We start from the raw sequence: 14984 nt of genomic DNA, 5'->3' as shown, positions 1-14984 counted from the left end.
CATACAATAAGCTTGCAACATATGAGCATTTAACTTGTGTGCATTCAGCTGTACACACTTGGCAAAAAAGAACAAAGAAATGGAAAAGTGGGGAAGGCGTCCAGGAAAAAAGACTTTGGCATTCCCACCTGTCACTGAACCCAGTGTGCTTTGACTCTATGAATTTTGGCTTTAGGCACATTCCCCAGTTCGTAGCCCCAACGTAAGTTGCAGGCTTATTGTATTTGCATATTTTTGTAAATGAATATAATGCAGTTTAGATGTCTCTGTGAAATGGTATGCTTCTGTATGTGCACTTACAGTGGTGCCTCGCAAGACGAAAAGAATCCGTTCCGCGAGTCTCTTCGTCTTGCGGTTTTTTCATCTTGCGAAGCAAGCCCATTAGCGGATTAGCGCTATTAGCGGGCTTAGCGGATCAGCTGATAAGCGGCTTAGCGGATCAGCTGATAAGCGGCTTAGCGGATCAGCTGATAAGCGGCTTAGCGGATCAGCTGTCAAGCGGCTTAGCGGCTTGGGAAAAAGGGGGGGAGGAAAAAAACCCCGCAGGAACTCGCAAGACATTTTCGTCTTGCGAAGCAAGCCCATAGGAAATTCGTTTTGCGAAGCACCTCCAAAACGGAAAACCCTTTCGTCTAGCGGGTTTTCCGTCTTGCGAGGCATTCGTCTTGCAGGGCACCACTGTACTTTTTGGTCCAACCCCATGATTACAGAGGTTTTGGGTGAGCTTTAAAATAGCACTCTTGCTATTTAAGTAGAAGAATGGTTAAAGGTCCATAAATTCAAATATCTAATGTCAAAAGGGGCGGGGGCAGAATCCCAAATCCTGTGTGCTCATTATTGTAGCAGGGCTCTTTTTCACAATCTTCTAACTCCAGATTTATATTTATTGTACATAGAGAAATGCATGCTTGCTTAATTTATGCAATGTCCTGTAGAGGTGAACTTTATAGCTCATTAGCTGTTCAGTTCTGGGCTACTGCCTCTGTATTCTTAATCTAAAGATGCATTTCATGTTTCCGCCACCACTTTTCCAAAAGAAGTGTGTTGAAATATTGATTTATCATGGGAGGTAAAATTCCAACAGTTTATTAAAAGAGAAATGCTGTCATCTTACAGTTTTGAAATTTTGCAGCATATTATTTTGTCGAGTCAGATAAACAAGTTGTTGTTGATGACCACATGAATGCATCCAGTCAAAATGTTGGACGTGCTCACTTTGAGACTAATATGTTGGTGGTGTCAAACACTAAACATTGGGTATTAATTATGCATTTGGTATTAAATCATGCCTAAATGTCTGCTGGCATTTAGAGACTCATTATTTCCTGACCTTGTAGCATGTTAGATTAAAATGGCGCTTCACAACACGGTCCTAATGCTATAAAGAAGCAATGTGCATGTTGACTGCATAGAATCAACACTTGAGGAAAAGTGGACTGCAAATAGAAATGGATAAAATGGAGGGGGGAAGGAAATTAAGCTTTTTGTTGACCCTAAGAATACACACTGAGTCATTCTGTTGTGGTTTGTTATTTATATTTCCATACAGTAGCAAAGAGCTTATAAATATAATTCGGTTAATGAATTCCACCAATTAATAGCTGAGTACGCTCGGTTATTTTATTCTATTTATTTACATGGCTGTACATAGTGTATATTTACCAAGCCTCCTCCTCTTCCTTAAGAAACCCTCACTGGATCTAGAAAATCGAAGCCATTACTGATTGGTCACCAACTCCCTCCTTCTGGAGCAAGGTCCTTGAATGAGTGGTCCAGAAATCCAGGCTGAAACAAATTTTCTAGATCCATTTCAAGCTGGGTTCAGGTCCGGCTTGGGTATGGAAACTGCCTTAGTTGCTCTGTAAGAAGTTCTCTGTCAGGAGAGAAACTGGAGAATCATGTCCCTTTTAGCCCTGATCTCTCAGTGGCTTTCAATACCACGACTGTGGCATTTTTATGGAGAGACAGGTGGGTGGCAGGGTCAGCCCAGCCATTGGGTAGGGTGAGGCCGCCGTCTCGGGGCAGAGAAGCGGTACCAATTTCCAGCAAGATCTCGTCAAGATCATGCGAGATCTTGCAGAGCATGAGAGAGCTTGCCTGAAATCAGCACCAATACCCGTGCAGCGAGGCAGGAAGTCACTTTCCATTTCTCCTCAAGTGGCAAAACAGGATGGGGGCCCCTGGGGGGTGGCATCCCTCAGTCGTGTTTCCAGGTCTACTTGGATATTGTTTTCATGAGGTGGTGCTTGAGGACTGATGTTTGGCCCCATGGAGCCTTCAGTTCAATTTTATCTCTCATACTGCTTAGCATCTATGTCAGGGAAGTGACTAATAAATTTAAATAGTAACAATAATAACAATAAAATTCCAGCTGGTACAGATTTATTTCTTGCCTTTGCTGCTTGTCTCTCAGTTCCTGATGTTGAAGATCTTCTTGACAATATTTCCCTGGTTTTGGGGTGTATTGCTGCTGGTGGTGATCTGAGCTCTAAAAAGTGCAAAGAGATACTCAGTGCAGAAGACCTTAAGCTTATCTGAAATTTGCTTGTTATATTTTTGGTTAATCACCTCTTTGTGCAATTTGTATAAACACAGTATAGATTTTCTAAACTTAAATACCGTTAAAAATGCTTTGGAGTAAAGCAGAAATTGCACTCCCCTCCCTTTTCCCTTTCTGAAGATCTGCTACTACTCGCACCAGATTTAACTTAAAGGGAGGTTGTTTGTTTGTCTGCAGGTATATTTCTATGTGACAGCTGTTCTTTTAGACCCTGGGGCCTGCTATTAATTCTGAGAAGTCAGAAACACATCCATCTCATCAACACTAAGAATTATTGCTATCCTTTGATGAGTTTTCATTATTAGCATTTCTCAGAGGCAATGGTGGCTGAAATTTACAGCACTGTTTGGTCTCATAAGACAAGAAGGTTTCATAAATGCTGCCAGATGTTACCCAGCTGAGCTTCTGTGCAGTGAGAAAATCATCTTTAGAGGGGACTGTAAAATCATCTTTGGAGGGGCACGCTAATGTGGTTATGGAGATTTTTGTTTCACATAGAAGCCAGAGTGTGAGACCCTGTCAATTTCAGGACTGTGACTAGAATACATAATGATCAGACAAGTCAGAACCTAGTCAATACATTCTTATCAATTTAGTGGGGGAACCCACTAAAAAGCCAAGGATTGTGCAAGCATAGCCTTACAATAGTTTGTGCCTCTAAGACATACAACTCTTTATATGTTCTCCTTTGATAATCACATTTATAAAATCATAAAATACCGTAAAGTTGGAAGGGAACACGATCTTTTAGTCCAACCCCCCTGAATATTTTGCCCAATGTGGGGCTCAAACCCACAACTGAGATTAAGAGTCTCATGCTCTACAAACTGAGCCACAAGCAAATGTTTTAAGGTATGAAGAGTGCCAGTATTGGTCCCTGCTTAAATTGTTTTGCTTTTAAAACACTCCTTGGGGCATTAAAGAAAAGAAATGGTACTTCAGCTGCGTTCAATGTGTTAGATCACAAAAGAGCTATTCCAGGCTCTACAAAGATACTTTATTTATTTATTTATTTATTTATTTATTTATTTATTTCTGCATTTGTTTGCATCTTTATTGGTATTTAAAAACCAATAGCGTAAAATGATTGTAGCATTTCCATTGTAAATGGAAAATATAACCTGCACTGTTGCATGTAAATACTCAACTGTCCTCTTTAGTTGGCATCCCTGAAAACTGTTTGTGTAGTGCAGTTGATTAGTGCAATTTGAACTAAATGGAGTTCAGCGTAAATTAGGTTAAGTGTAAAAATTTGGGAAGGTTTCAGTCTGTCCGTTCCCCCCCCCCCAAAAAAAAACATTTCTCTATTATTTTGCTCAGATAAATAGTACAATCCAGATAAAGTTAAGCATTCCCTTGCTGCAGGGATGGGAGGAATTTGACCCAGACTAGAGCATGGCAGGAGGGAGATATAACTCCTAAACTCTGGAAAAGCTATTTGCTGATCTCCTGTTCCAGTCCTGATTGGAGTGCCGGCGACAGCTTTTGCAAAAAAAGAAAAAAAATGAAAGTATTATTTGTTTATTTGTTTGTTGAATTTATATACCGCCCTATACCCGAAGGTCTCAGGGCAGTTCACAGAACAAAATCAGAATATAAAACCATAGTATATATAATCAAAATAAAAACAACAACCTCAAAAAACCACCACATTTTAAAAGGGCATAGGATGTCAGTCAAATTGAGAGAAGAGGCACATAAACAAATAATAATATTGCACTTGAAGTAAAAAAAAAACCAAAAAAACCAAAAGAAAACTCAGGAAGTTGCTCAGGAAGTTGAGCAGTAGCCTGTTGTACACATGCTTTTAAAAAAGTATATGTGTAACATACTGTGTTCTTTGGCCCTCAGTGAACAGCTGGAAGTCACGTTTGAAAAACAAAACAAAACAGATGATCGTCATCATAGATACATTAGATATACATTCAGATTGTAGTAGTTAATTCATTACTATTCTGGATGAGTATTCGGAAAGAGAAATTTATCGTTATCCAGGAAAGATTCTAAAAAAATTGGCCACATATAGAAAAGCTATGTTCAGTTCTAGAGAACAGAGGAACCAGATGTTGGGAAGAGTCAAAGTAGTACACAGTACATAGCTGAGCTATGGAATCTTGTTGCCACAAGATGTGTTGATGGCCACCAACTTGGACAACTTTTAAAAGATTAAAAGGAAAGGCCGCCAATGGCTACAAGTCATGGTGGCCAGATTACCTCCAACATTGAAAGCAGTGTACCTAAATACCTTTTGCTGGAGTTCATGAGTAGGAGAGGGCATTTGTGCCCATGTTCTGCTCCTGGACTTCCCTACAGATATCTGGTTGGCAGCTGTGAGAACAAGATGCTGGACTATAAAGGCTGTGGGTTAGATCCAGGAAAGCTTTACAGATCCCTGGCTTGCACTCTTTGGATCCGTGGGACTCTTTCATAAACTTGAATATAGAATAAAAAAATTCCTTCCAGTAGCATCTTAAAGACCAACTAAGTTAGTTCTTGGTATGAGCTTTCGTGTGCATGCACACTTCTAGCTCGAAAGCTCATACCAAGAACTAACTTAGTTGGTCTTTAAGGTGCTACTGGAAGGATTTTTTTTATTTTGACTATGGCAGACCAACACAGCTACCTATCTGTAACTTGAATATAGAAGAGAGCGCAAAATATGGTTTGAAGCTCAACATCAAAAAAACGAAGATCATGGCCACTGGTCCCATCACCTCCTGGCAAATAGAAGGGGAAGAGATGGAGGCAGTGAGAGATTTTACTTTCTTTGGCTCCATGATCACTGCAGATGGTGACAGCAGTCACGAAATTAAAAGATGCCTGCTTCTTGAGAGAAAAGAAATGACAAACCTAGACAGCATCTTAAAAAGCAGAGACATCACCTGCCAACAAAGGTCTGTATAGTTAAAGCTATGGTTTTCCCAGTAGTGATGTATGGAAGTGAGAGCTGGACCATAAAGAAGGCTGATCACCGAAGAATTGATGCTTTTGGATTATGGTGCTGGAGGAGACTCTTGAGAGTTACATGGACTGCAAAAAGATCAAACCTATCCATTCTGAAGGAAATCAGCCCTGAGTGCTCACTGGAAGGACAGATCCTGAAGCTGAGACTCCAATACTTTGGCCACCTCATAAGAAGAGAAGACTCCCTGGAAAAGACCCTGATGTTGGGAAAGATGGAGGGCACAAGGAGAAGGGGACGACAGAGGACAAGATGGTTGGACAGTGTTCTCGAAGCTACCAGCATGAGTTTGACCAAACTGCGGGAGGCAGTGGAAGACAGGAGTTCCCGGCGTGCTCTGGTCCATGGGGTCACAAAGAGTCGGACACGACTAAATGACTAAACAGCAACAACAATATATATGTATTAGCATAGCATATCTTGAAATTCAGTGGATATAGCTGAGCATATCCTGAAGCAAAGTAAAAAGAACAGGTGGCGCTGTGGTCTAAACCACTGAGCCTCTTGGGCTTGATGATCGGAAGGTCAGCAGTTCGAATCCGCACGGTAGGCTGAGCTCCCGTTGCTCTGTCCCAGCTCCTGCCAACCTTGCAGTTCGAAAGCACACCAGTGCAAGTAGATACCGTATTTTTCAGTGTATAAGGCAATACTTTTTGCTATTAAAAAATAGGCAAAAATTGGGTGTTGTCTTATACACAGACAGTGAATGCAGAGGGGGGACATGCGATTAATGGCAGCAGCAAGCAGGAGATTGTCAGCGGCGAGTGGGTGGGTGATTGGTGGCTGCAGTAAGGCCTGTTGGCGATTGGCTGTGGCTGTTGGTGATTGGCTGTGGCAATTGGGCAGGCGATTAGCAGCTGCGGCAAGTGGGCAGGTGGGCTGTTGGTGGCAGCGAGAGGACAGACAATTGGCGGCTGCAGCAAGGTGTGCAGTCGAAAGTGGCGGGCAGGCAGATGAGCGATTGGCGGAAGTGACCTCCCCCACCCCCTCCAAAAAAGCGAAACAATTTAATTTCTTAATTTTGGGTTTAAAAAAATAGGGGTCGTCTTATACATGGCGGCGTCTTACACACAGAAAAATACAGTAAATAGGTACCGCTGTGGCGGGAAGGTAAACGGCATTTCCGTGCGCTCTGTTTTCCATCACGGTGTTCCGTTGCGCCAGAAGCGATTTAGTCATGCTGGCCACATGACCCGGAAAGCTGTCTGTGGACAAACGCCGGCTCCCTTGGCCTGAAAGCGAGGTGAGTGCTGCAACCCCATAGTCGCCTTTGACTGGACTTAACTGTCCAGGGGTCCTTTACCTTTACTTTATCATGAAGCAAAGTAAAAAGGGCTGGGGCAGTGAACACATAAGGATAAAACTGGTATGACTTGAGGGAATAAACTTGGTTCTATGGTAAATTTATTTCTGTAAATAGCCCGTGGCTTTACTAGTCCTGATTTTTTTTGTACGCAATTTAAAATCCAGTTAAGGCTCCATAGTGTTTATAGCACTATAAAAGGTTTGCATGAACTTCTAAATTGCACTCCACTCACTTTTTATTAGAATTCTGCGTATGAACACTACCCTAGACTACTTATAATGAACACAACGGTGAAGTCGTTTATCAAATGATGTAACCTATCATCCATGATACTACCAGTGTTTACTGCTATATCCAGCTAGGCCCCCAAAAAATTGCTTTTGGGAATGAAAGATGTCCCTAATCTGGATAAAATTTTTCTGCAGAATTTAATTTGTTTCCTTAATAACATCGGGCAGACCGATGTTAAAATAATAATGCAATAAACCATGGTGTCTAGATCTCCTCTACAAGTCTATGTGGAAGTGGGTGGGATTCTGCTCATTTTTTTCTGGCTACGGAAATCAAGCCATGCTGTCATTTTTAGTTTAATTAATGTCAACTTAGCCTATGATGAAAATATTGTACCATAATTTATAGACCAGGTATTAAGCATGATGCCATCAGGAAATGGAATTTAACAGAACAATTCCCAATATAAAAAAGAGAGCACCCCTACTTTTTGGGGTTGGCAAGGAGAAAGAGATCAGTAGATCATAGCCAGTCATGCACTTCCGTAAATTGCAGATGCGACAATAGGAAGCCCTGCATCCCATCATTGTGACCTGCCAAGACAGTACAAGCAGTTCAGGGACCTAGGCCATAAGATTTGGTGTTCTTCAAACAGAACCAAGGACAGCAAACGGACGAAAGAAACCCTTTATTTGATTGAACTGTTGTGTTTCAGAAATATGACCTGACCTGATTTAGGTGATACTCTTCTCCCTTGTAAAAAGTTTGAAAAAGGTTTTACTTTGCCTTAATTGGCTTTTTTAATCAAATGTTTGTTCAAATTATATTTCCCCTTCTGACCTGTTTTAGAGCTGCTTGCTGTAAGAAGCTATAAGCTATAAGTAAGGCAGTTTTGCCTTTCTTACCGTGCCTCTTGAAAGCTCTGTAGAAATGTAGGCAAAAGCTGTTTTATCCTCAAATAAGTTACTGGAGAAATCTTCCAAGGCAAGAAAGATAAGAGTTGTCAAATTTCCAAATATATAGTGCTACTTCCAACTTAAGAACTTTTTTTTTTGTCCAGTTCCTTTACTCGAGGAGTTTCAGGACTTCTCTAGAAGATGAGGCTTGAGTTACTTGTTTAAACTTCAAAAACTTTAAACTAGGACACTTTTCCCCCTTTTCATTATAAGCTCAAAAGTAAGTGAAGCAGCCCCTGACTATCTACAGAAAGAGACCACTTCTGATTTTTCTCGAATCAGACATAGAAAACCAGGACAAAGGATCAGAAGTCAGACATAGCCCTTGAAAAACTGAGAAAATCTAGGCCTGAAAATGTTAAATACCTTAATGCTTAAAGTGACATTATTTTAATATTTCTCTCTGTAGATTTGAAAGGCTAATGCACAAAAATCAAGTCATAATGAAACATTAAAAATTATTTCTGCTCATACTCTGCTTCTCTTTTCTTTAAAAGTTCCCCCTCTCACACCCACAATCTGTATTGGGGGCACTAAAACAGATTTTCTTATACTTTGAAAATGAAAAAAACTGGCACTGCTTTTTTATTATTTCATTTATTTATAGTTGCATTTATATCCCACCTTTCTTCCATCATCATACCTGAAGGGGATAGATAGATAGATAGATAGATAGATAGATAGATAGATAGATAGATGATAGATAGATAGATAGATAGACAGATAGATAGATAGACAGATAGATAGATAGATAGATAGATAGATAGATAGATAGACAGATGATTGATAGATAGATGTGTGTCTGTGTGTGTGTGTGTGTGTGTGTGTGTGTGTGTGTTATAATACATGTGTTCTGTGTGATGAGCTGGAGACATCAGCTGCTCCACATTGTGCCCCTGCCTCCTGAATACAATCTGTGGTACGTCTATCTATGCTGACTGCCAAGGCACTTCCGGTTCAAGATGCTGACTTTTAAAGCCCTTCAAAGCATAGAATCAACACATCGTAGAAACCACCTCTGCCTATTTTGGCTGCTGTCATAATTACATTCCTCAAACGGGGCCCTGCTTCATCTTTCATCAGTGCAAGAAGAAGCAAAGCCTTTATCATAATTGCCAAAGGCTGTGAACAGTCTTCCTGCGGAGTTTTAAAACCGAACTTGGTAGCTGCCTCTGGAGAAAGGCTGCAAGGAACACCTATTTCAGCTAACTGCTGTGGCTCAGTGGGTGGCACGAACAAAGCCTGAGTTAGTAAAAACTGCTTTGGGGTGGGGGTTTTTTTGTTGCATTCCCCCTGCTATCTTAAATACCGTTTTGCTTGCTTGCTTGCTTGCTTGCTTGCTTGGAAGCTGTTTTGAGGCTATGACAAAGTGGCTTAGAATTCTAGGCAGTTCTAAAAAATTGCCTCCAAAGAATGGAAGAAGGATTGTTAAGCATATCGGGTCGGATTCAACTAACTGGTCCCGCTAGCAGAAGCCAATGCAAGGGTTTACACAAGCGCAACAGGCCTTCTCCCCCCCATGACCCTCATTGGCTCGGGTGTGTGTGGTAGACCCCCCAAAACAGCACACAGGGGGAGGAGAAGTGAGGTCGCTCCATTGGGCTTAGGCTGATGAAACATTTGTAATGTTGAATTCCTTCTCCAGATTGCTTTTTTGCATTTTAAGGCCTAACTGCTGAATTCATTTACTTAAGTATAAGTCCCACTGACGGGTGGTGCTGTAGGTAAAACCTCAGCGCCTAGGACTTGCCGATCGCATGGTCGGCGGTTCGAATCCCCGCGGCGGGGTGCGCTCCCGTCGTGCGGTCCCAGCGCCTGCCAACCTAGCAGTTCGAAAGCACCCCCGGGTGCAAGTAGATAAATAGGGACCGCTTACCAGCGGGAAGGTAAACAGCGATCCCTGTGCTGCACTGGCTCGCCAGATGCAGCTTGTCACGCTGGCCACGTGACCCGGAAGTGTCTGCGGACAGCACTGGCTCCCGGCCTATAGAGTGAGATGAGTGCACAACCCTAGAGTCTGTCAAGACTGGCCCGTACGGGCAGGGGTACCTTTACCCTTTACCTTTACCTAAGTCCCACTGAACCAGGTATGTCTGACATATTATTGCACTACAAATGTTTTACAATAGAACTGAAGAGGTCTTGTGTATACTGGATTATAACCTATGGTTATAATCTAGGTTTAGGTTATAACCATAGGTTATAATCTAGTATACGCATGACCTCTTCAGTTCTTTTGTAAAACATTTGTAGTGCAATAATATGCCAGACATACCTGGTTTAGTGGGACTTACACTTAAGTAACCTTAAAGCACAAGACTCTGTGATAGTTTGACTGACATAGGCTTGTCCTGCCCACAATTACAACCTCGGGTTAAGTACTTAATTCGTTCCGGAGGTTCGTACTTAACCTGAAACCGTTCTTAACCTGAAGCACCACTTCAGCTAATGGGGCCTCCTGCTGCTGCCGTGCTGCCAGAGCACGATTTCTGTTCACGTCCTGAAGCAAAGTTCTTAACTTGAAGCACTATTTCTGGGTTAGCGGAGTCTGTAACCTGAAACATATGTAACCCGAGGTACCACTGTATATTAAAAATGAGTTTGAGAATGCTGTTGCCATTAATGCTGTACAAGCAAGCTACCCATGTACATCCTTTCCCCTCTGTATCTTATTTCATAATTGCTAAGAACATTTCTCAGTTGATTCATTCTCTGTTGCGTCTTGCAGCTGGCTATGTTAGAATTTCCTCCCAAGAAGCTCTTTGGAAACAAAGATGAACGAGTCATCGCAGAGCGTCGGAATCACTTAGAGGTAATAGAATTTTATTTTTATTTTTTAAAAAACTACTTCCTTTAGATATATTTACACGGTTCTGTCTGCTTGACCAATAGGAGCCATTTCCATGTGGTAGAAATTAAATAGCCCATTGGTAAATGGGCAATTGCGGCTGCTTCATTTGGCATGGAAGATGGCAACAGTATATCATAAAGTAATGTGGCACATAGATCAGAAATATTCTTATGGTCTTGTAAAGAAGCATCGTAGGAGTTGTAGGAAATATGTTCATTAGAGGGCTAAGAGGTTGGGAATGAGATGAGTATTTAGAACAGAGGGAAGATTTTATAGATCTTTTTGATTCTGAATTATTAACTTGCTGTTTTGGCTCACATCAAAGGTAAAGGGAGCTTATATAGACCCATAAGAACGCCCCACCAAAATATGTATAAGGGCAGTAGTTTTATTAGACCACCAAAATATCACAAAACAGTATGCAAAATTTCAAGTTCTCCAGAATTCTCATTATAAAAGTGTGACCAGATGCAGATTCTGTGGCCTCAATACCAGCATTATACACACACACAAACACACACACAGAGAATATTACTATATGTACTTCCCTTTAATGCATTGACTATTCGTGCATGGGACAGGCACTAACTATTAACTACTGTATCTCAGAGTAAAGAAAACAAAATTCTCATAGAATCTTAGAGTTGGAAGAGTCCTGGGGGTCATCTAGTCCAACCCACAGCAATGGCAGAATCTCAGCTAAAGCATCCATGACAGATAACCATCCAACCTCTGTTTAAAAACCTCCAAGAAAGGAGAGTCCACCACCTCTCATGGGAGTCTGTTCCGCTGTCAAACAGGTCTTAGTGTCAGAAAGTTTTTCCCGAATGTTTAGTCGGAATCTCCTTTCTTGTAACTTGAAGCCATTGGTTCAAGTTCTACCTCCCAGAGCAGGAGAAAACAAGCTTTCTCCCTCTTCCATGTGACAGCCTTTGAGATATTTGAAGATGGCTATCATATCTCCTCTCAGTCTCCTCTTTTCCAGGCTAAAAATGCCCAGCTCCTCAATCAGGCTTAGTTTCCAGACCCTTGATCATCTTGGTTGCCCTCCTCTGCACACATTCTAGCTTGTCAACATCCTTCATAAATTGTGGTGCCCAGCATTGGACACAGTATTCCAGGAGTGGTCTGACCAAGGCAGAATACAGTGGTACTATTACTTCCCTTGATCTGTACCCTATACTTCTGTTGATGCAACCTAGAATAGCGTCCTGTACAGTCCTCTCTCAGCAGTATAAATGTCTAACCATGGTAGAGGTGCATAGCTGTCAAGTGTCCCTTATATGGCGGGACAGTCCCTTATCCCAGCACCATGGCCCGCTGCTGTCCCTTATTGATGATGTCCCTTAAATTTCCCGGGTTTCAAAGGAAGCAGCTCCTCTCCCTCCCTGCCGGCCGGGGAGGAGGGAGGCTCCAACTGTGTTGCTTGGCTGCATTGCTCACCCAATAAGGAGTCTAAGAACAACTGGGGGGTGGAGCTTGCATGCCTTGTGCCGATCAAATCAGCCACGTTGCCTGGGGACTCGCCTTTGCTCAGCGCTTCCCAGCAGAGAGGTGATGGTGGTTTTCCTTGCTGCATCCCCTTTGCCAGGTTGCTGCGCTATGGGAACCACAGCTCGAGGCTTCGTTTGGCTGCTGGCTGGGCTTTCTGCCTTTGGCTTGGAGGGGCTCAGAAGTCAAACATACCTGTGCTGGGAAAATCCCTTATTTTGACTGCTGATCCCTTATTTTCGAGGCTGCTGGTCCCTTATTTTCAAATCTGTAAGTTGACAGCTATGTAGAGGTGCAGGACCACATGGGCTTGCCTCACCCATCAACGTTCTCGCATTCAGCAAGAAGATCTAAAGGAGGGTTGCATATGACCCACCAAAAGCTCAGGGGGAGGGGACGACGACAACATGGGGACCACCAGCAAATAGGCAAAATATTTAGTTCCCCATCTCCCACACATTCCCCCTGCCCTTTTACATTCCCCCCAGCAGTTGCATATCAGCATTGGGCTTCCCCAAGTTTTCAGCAATTCGTTCTGAACTGGAGCTCCTAAGAACACCCCAAAACACATCCTTTTAAAGTGTGTTTTGCTGCTTCCAAGTGCACTATTAATAGTACCAGTCTGAAGGTGCCTGCTATGCCACAGCCAGAAGATCAACGCTCACATCGATTGCTGCCAAAGGCATCCCAGCAGGAAAACAGCACAGCAATCAGCATAATTAGGTCAGCATTCAGACAAAAAGTAGCTCTCATTGTGGACTACTTCTGAAGGCATCTCAGTGCTAGAGAGCCAGCTTAACAGCAGTCAGCAAAACACCATCCGGTTAGGAGGCACTGGTGGAAATAAAATAGAAGTGAAGCAAATTAAACTTCGGGGGGATGGGGGGGGAGCATAACTGGAAGCCAACCAAATGAACTGTGTTTACATCAAACAGCCTGGCTGGTCCCTTCATTTCACATAGAAAGTCAGTTTATTCCATAAGCAGACGATCACATTCGTCTGAGGTCAGTAGGCCAAGACAAGATTTTCTTTATGGAACTGGCTGGCAGCAGCTGAGATGCTGTCTCTGCTTGTCACCTCGAGGGATAGTGCAAAAGGCCATTAGCACCAGGTGGCTGGCTGCAAAAATTTGAGCGCTGCTCCTTGATCAGGAAGCAAGGTTTGCTGGGCTTTGAAAATTGTCAACTGTAGATATCCACATGCAGCTGGGAAGCAGAGAATGACATCCCTGTCAGTAAATGTTTATTGCTTTGATGAAGGATGCTTCTCACCTAGTCAGTAGCCTAGTAGTATTGTTTGCATTCTCCTGGTAGTTTGCAAGCATCTGACTTCAGCAAATTTAATGCATATGTAGGAACCAGTTTCTGTGCAGGAGAATCCATGGTGGGATGTGAACCTCAGTGAATGGTGGTTTGGTAGTTGTTATTGGAGGAAATGTGTGGATTCAGAAATAGCCCATGGTAAAACAGAGTCCCGTTAACTGGTACAGTTCTTTCATTTTTAGCTTTCTGTGAAAAGCTTTCTCTCACATCAGACTAGACTGCACAGAGCATTGAAAGGTATTTTTTCCCATATGGGAGTTAAAAGTATTTCAACGAGAAATTAAAATGAAATATAAACAATAAGATTTCTCAAAGATTAAAAAAAAATTTTGGTCAGAAAATAGTTAAGCAATAATGTGTGTGGTGTAGTGGTTAAGAGCGGTAGTCACGTAATCTGGGTAACCGGGTTCGCGTCTCCGCTCCTCCACATGCAGCTGCTGGGTGACCTTGGGCCAGTCACACTTCTATGAAGTCTCTCAGCCCCACTCACCTCACAGAGTGTTTGTTGTGGGGGAGGAAGGGAAAGGAGAATGTTAGCCGCTTTGAGACTCCTGAAGGGGAGTGAAAGGCGGGATATCAAATCCAAACTCTTCTTCTTCTTCTTCTTCTTCTGTCGCTGCTGCTGTTCACAGTAGTTAGATAAGACTTTGAAGGAAAAGTTTCTAAAAGAACTCACTGAGCTAGCAAAACGATATCTGTGGTTTATCAGTCCAAATTGCAGATAGGGACTCACAGCACTCCTCTTCACAAAAAACTTCCCTGAATATAGACGTTAGGGAGAACAGTTCTTGCCTATCCTTTCCCCTGACACCCTAGTTTTCTGTATTCATGGATTTATTTATTTGGTGAGGTGGAGCATTCAGTCATATGTGTCCCCACCTGCAGTCTGAAGTGAAGGCATGAGTTTGCCAGCTCAGTGAGAACTAAGCCTAAATCTCTGGCTTATTTTGTCAACTTTTAATTTAGTGGTCTATGAGGGCCTGTTGCATGGTAAAACTCTAAATTAATTGTTCAGCAGTTTAAGTACTGCAATTTAACTTTAAAGCCACCCTTGCTTAATTAAATCTGTCTTGACTGACACAGCCAAGAATTTTGTTGATTAAAGTTAATGAATAGAAGTTAATGTTGTTTATCCATTCATGCCATTTGATAACTATAAATAGGGGAAAGCTGTCATTATTTGACTGTTTTTAAAACCATGGCTGTGCGGGTATGTGTATTTAAAGAAGGGAAAGTAAAGCATGACAAAATTTAGTATTAAAATTACTCCCCTTTAAAAGTAGCAACTTAGCCGCCGTTGGACA

General features: G+C 42.2%; 1 protein-coding gene across 5 annotated transcripts in view; it reads left to right on the top strand.

Moving 5' to 3' along the window:
- LOC310703264 (kinesin-like protein KIF16B) overlaps positions 1 to 14984 on the top strand; it is a 97692-nt gene that overhangs the window by 70673 nt on the left and 12035 nt on the right. For all 5 annotated transcript variants that reach the window (XM_083495429.1, XM_083495430.1, XM_083495432.1 and 2 more), the window contains one exon: positions 10744 to 10827. In XM_083495429.1, the coding sequence (XP_083351555.1) occupies positions 10744 to 10827 (84 nt within the window). The remainder of the gene's footprint in view (positions 1 to 10743; positions 10828 to 14984) is intronic.

This window comes from Podarcis liolepis (assembly GCF_965112155.1).
Source record: "Podarcis liolepis genome assembly, chromosome: 3".
In the NCBI taxonomy this organism is placed as follows: domain Eukaryota; kingdom Metazoa; phylum Chordata; class Lepidosauria; order Squamata; family Lacertidae; genus Podarcis; species Podarcis liolepis.
Note: the sequence above shows the minus strand (reverse complement) of the source record. Positions and strands in the feature narration are given on the sequence as shown.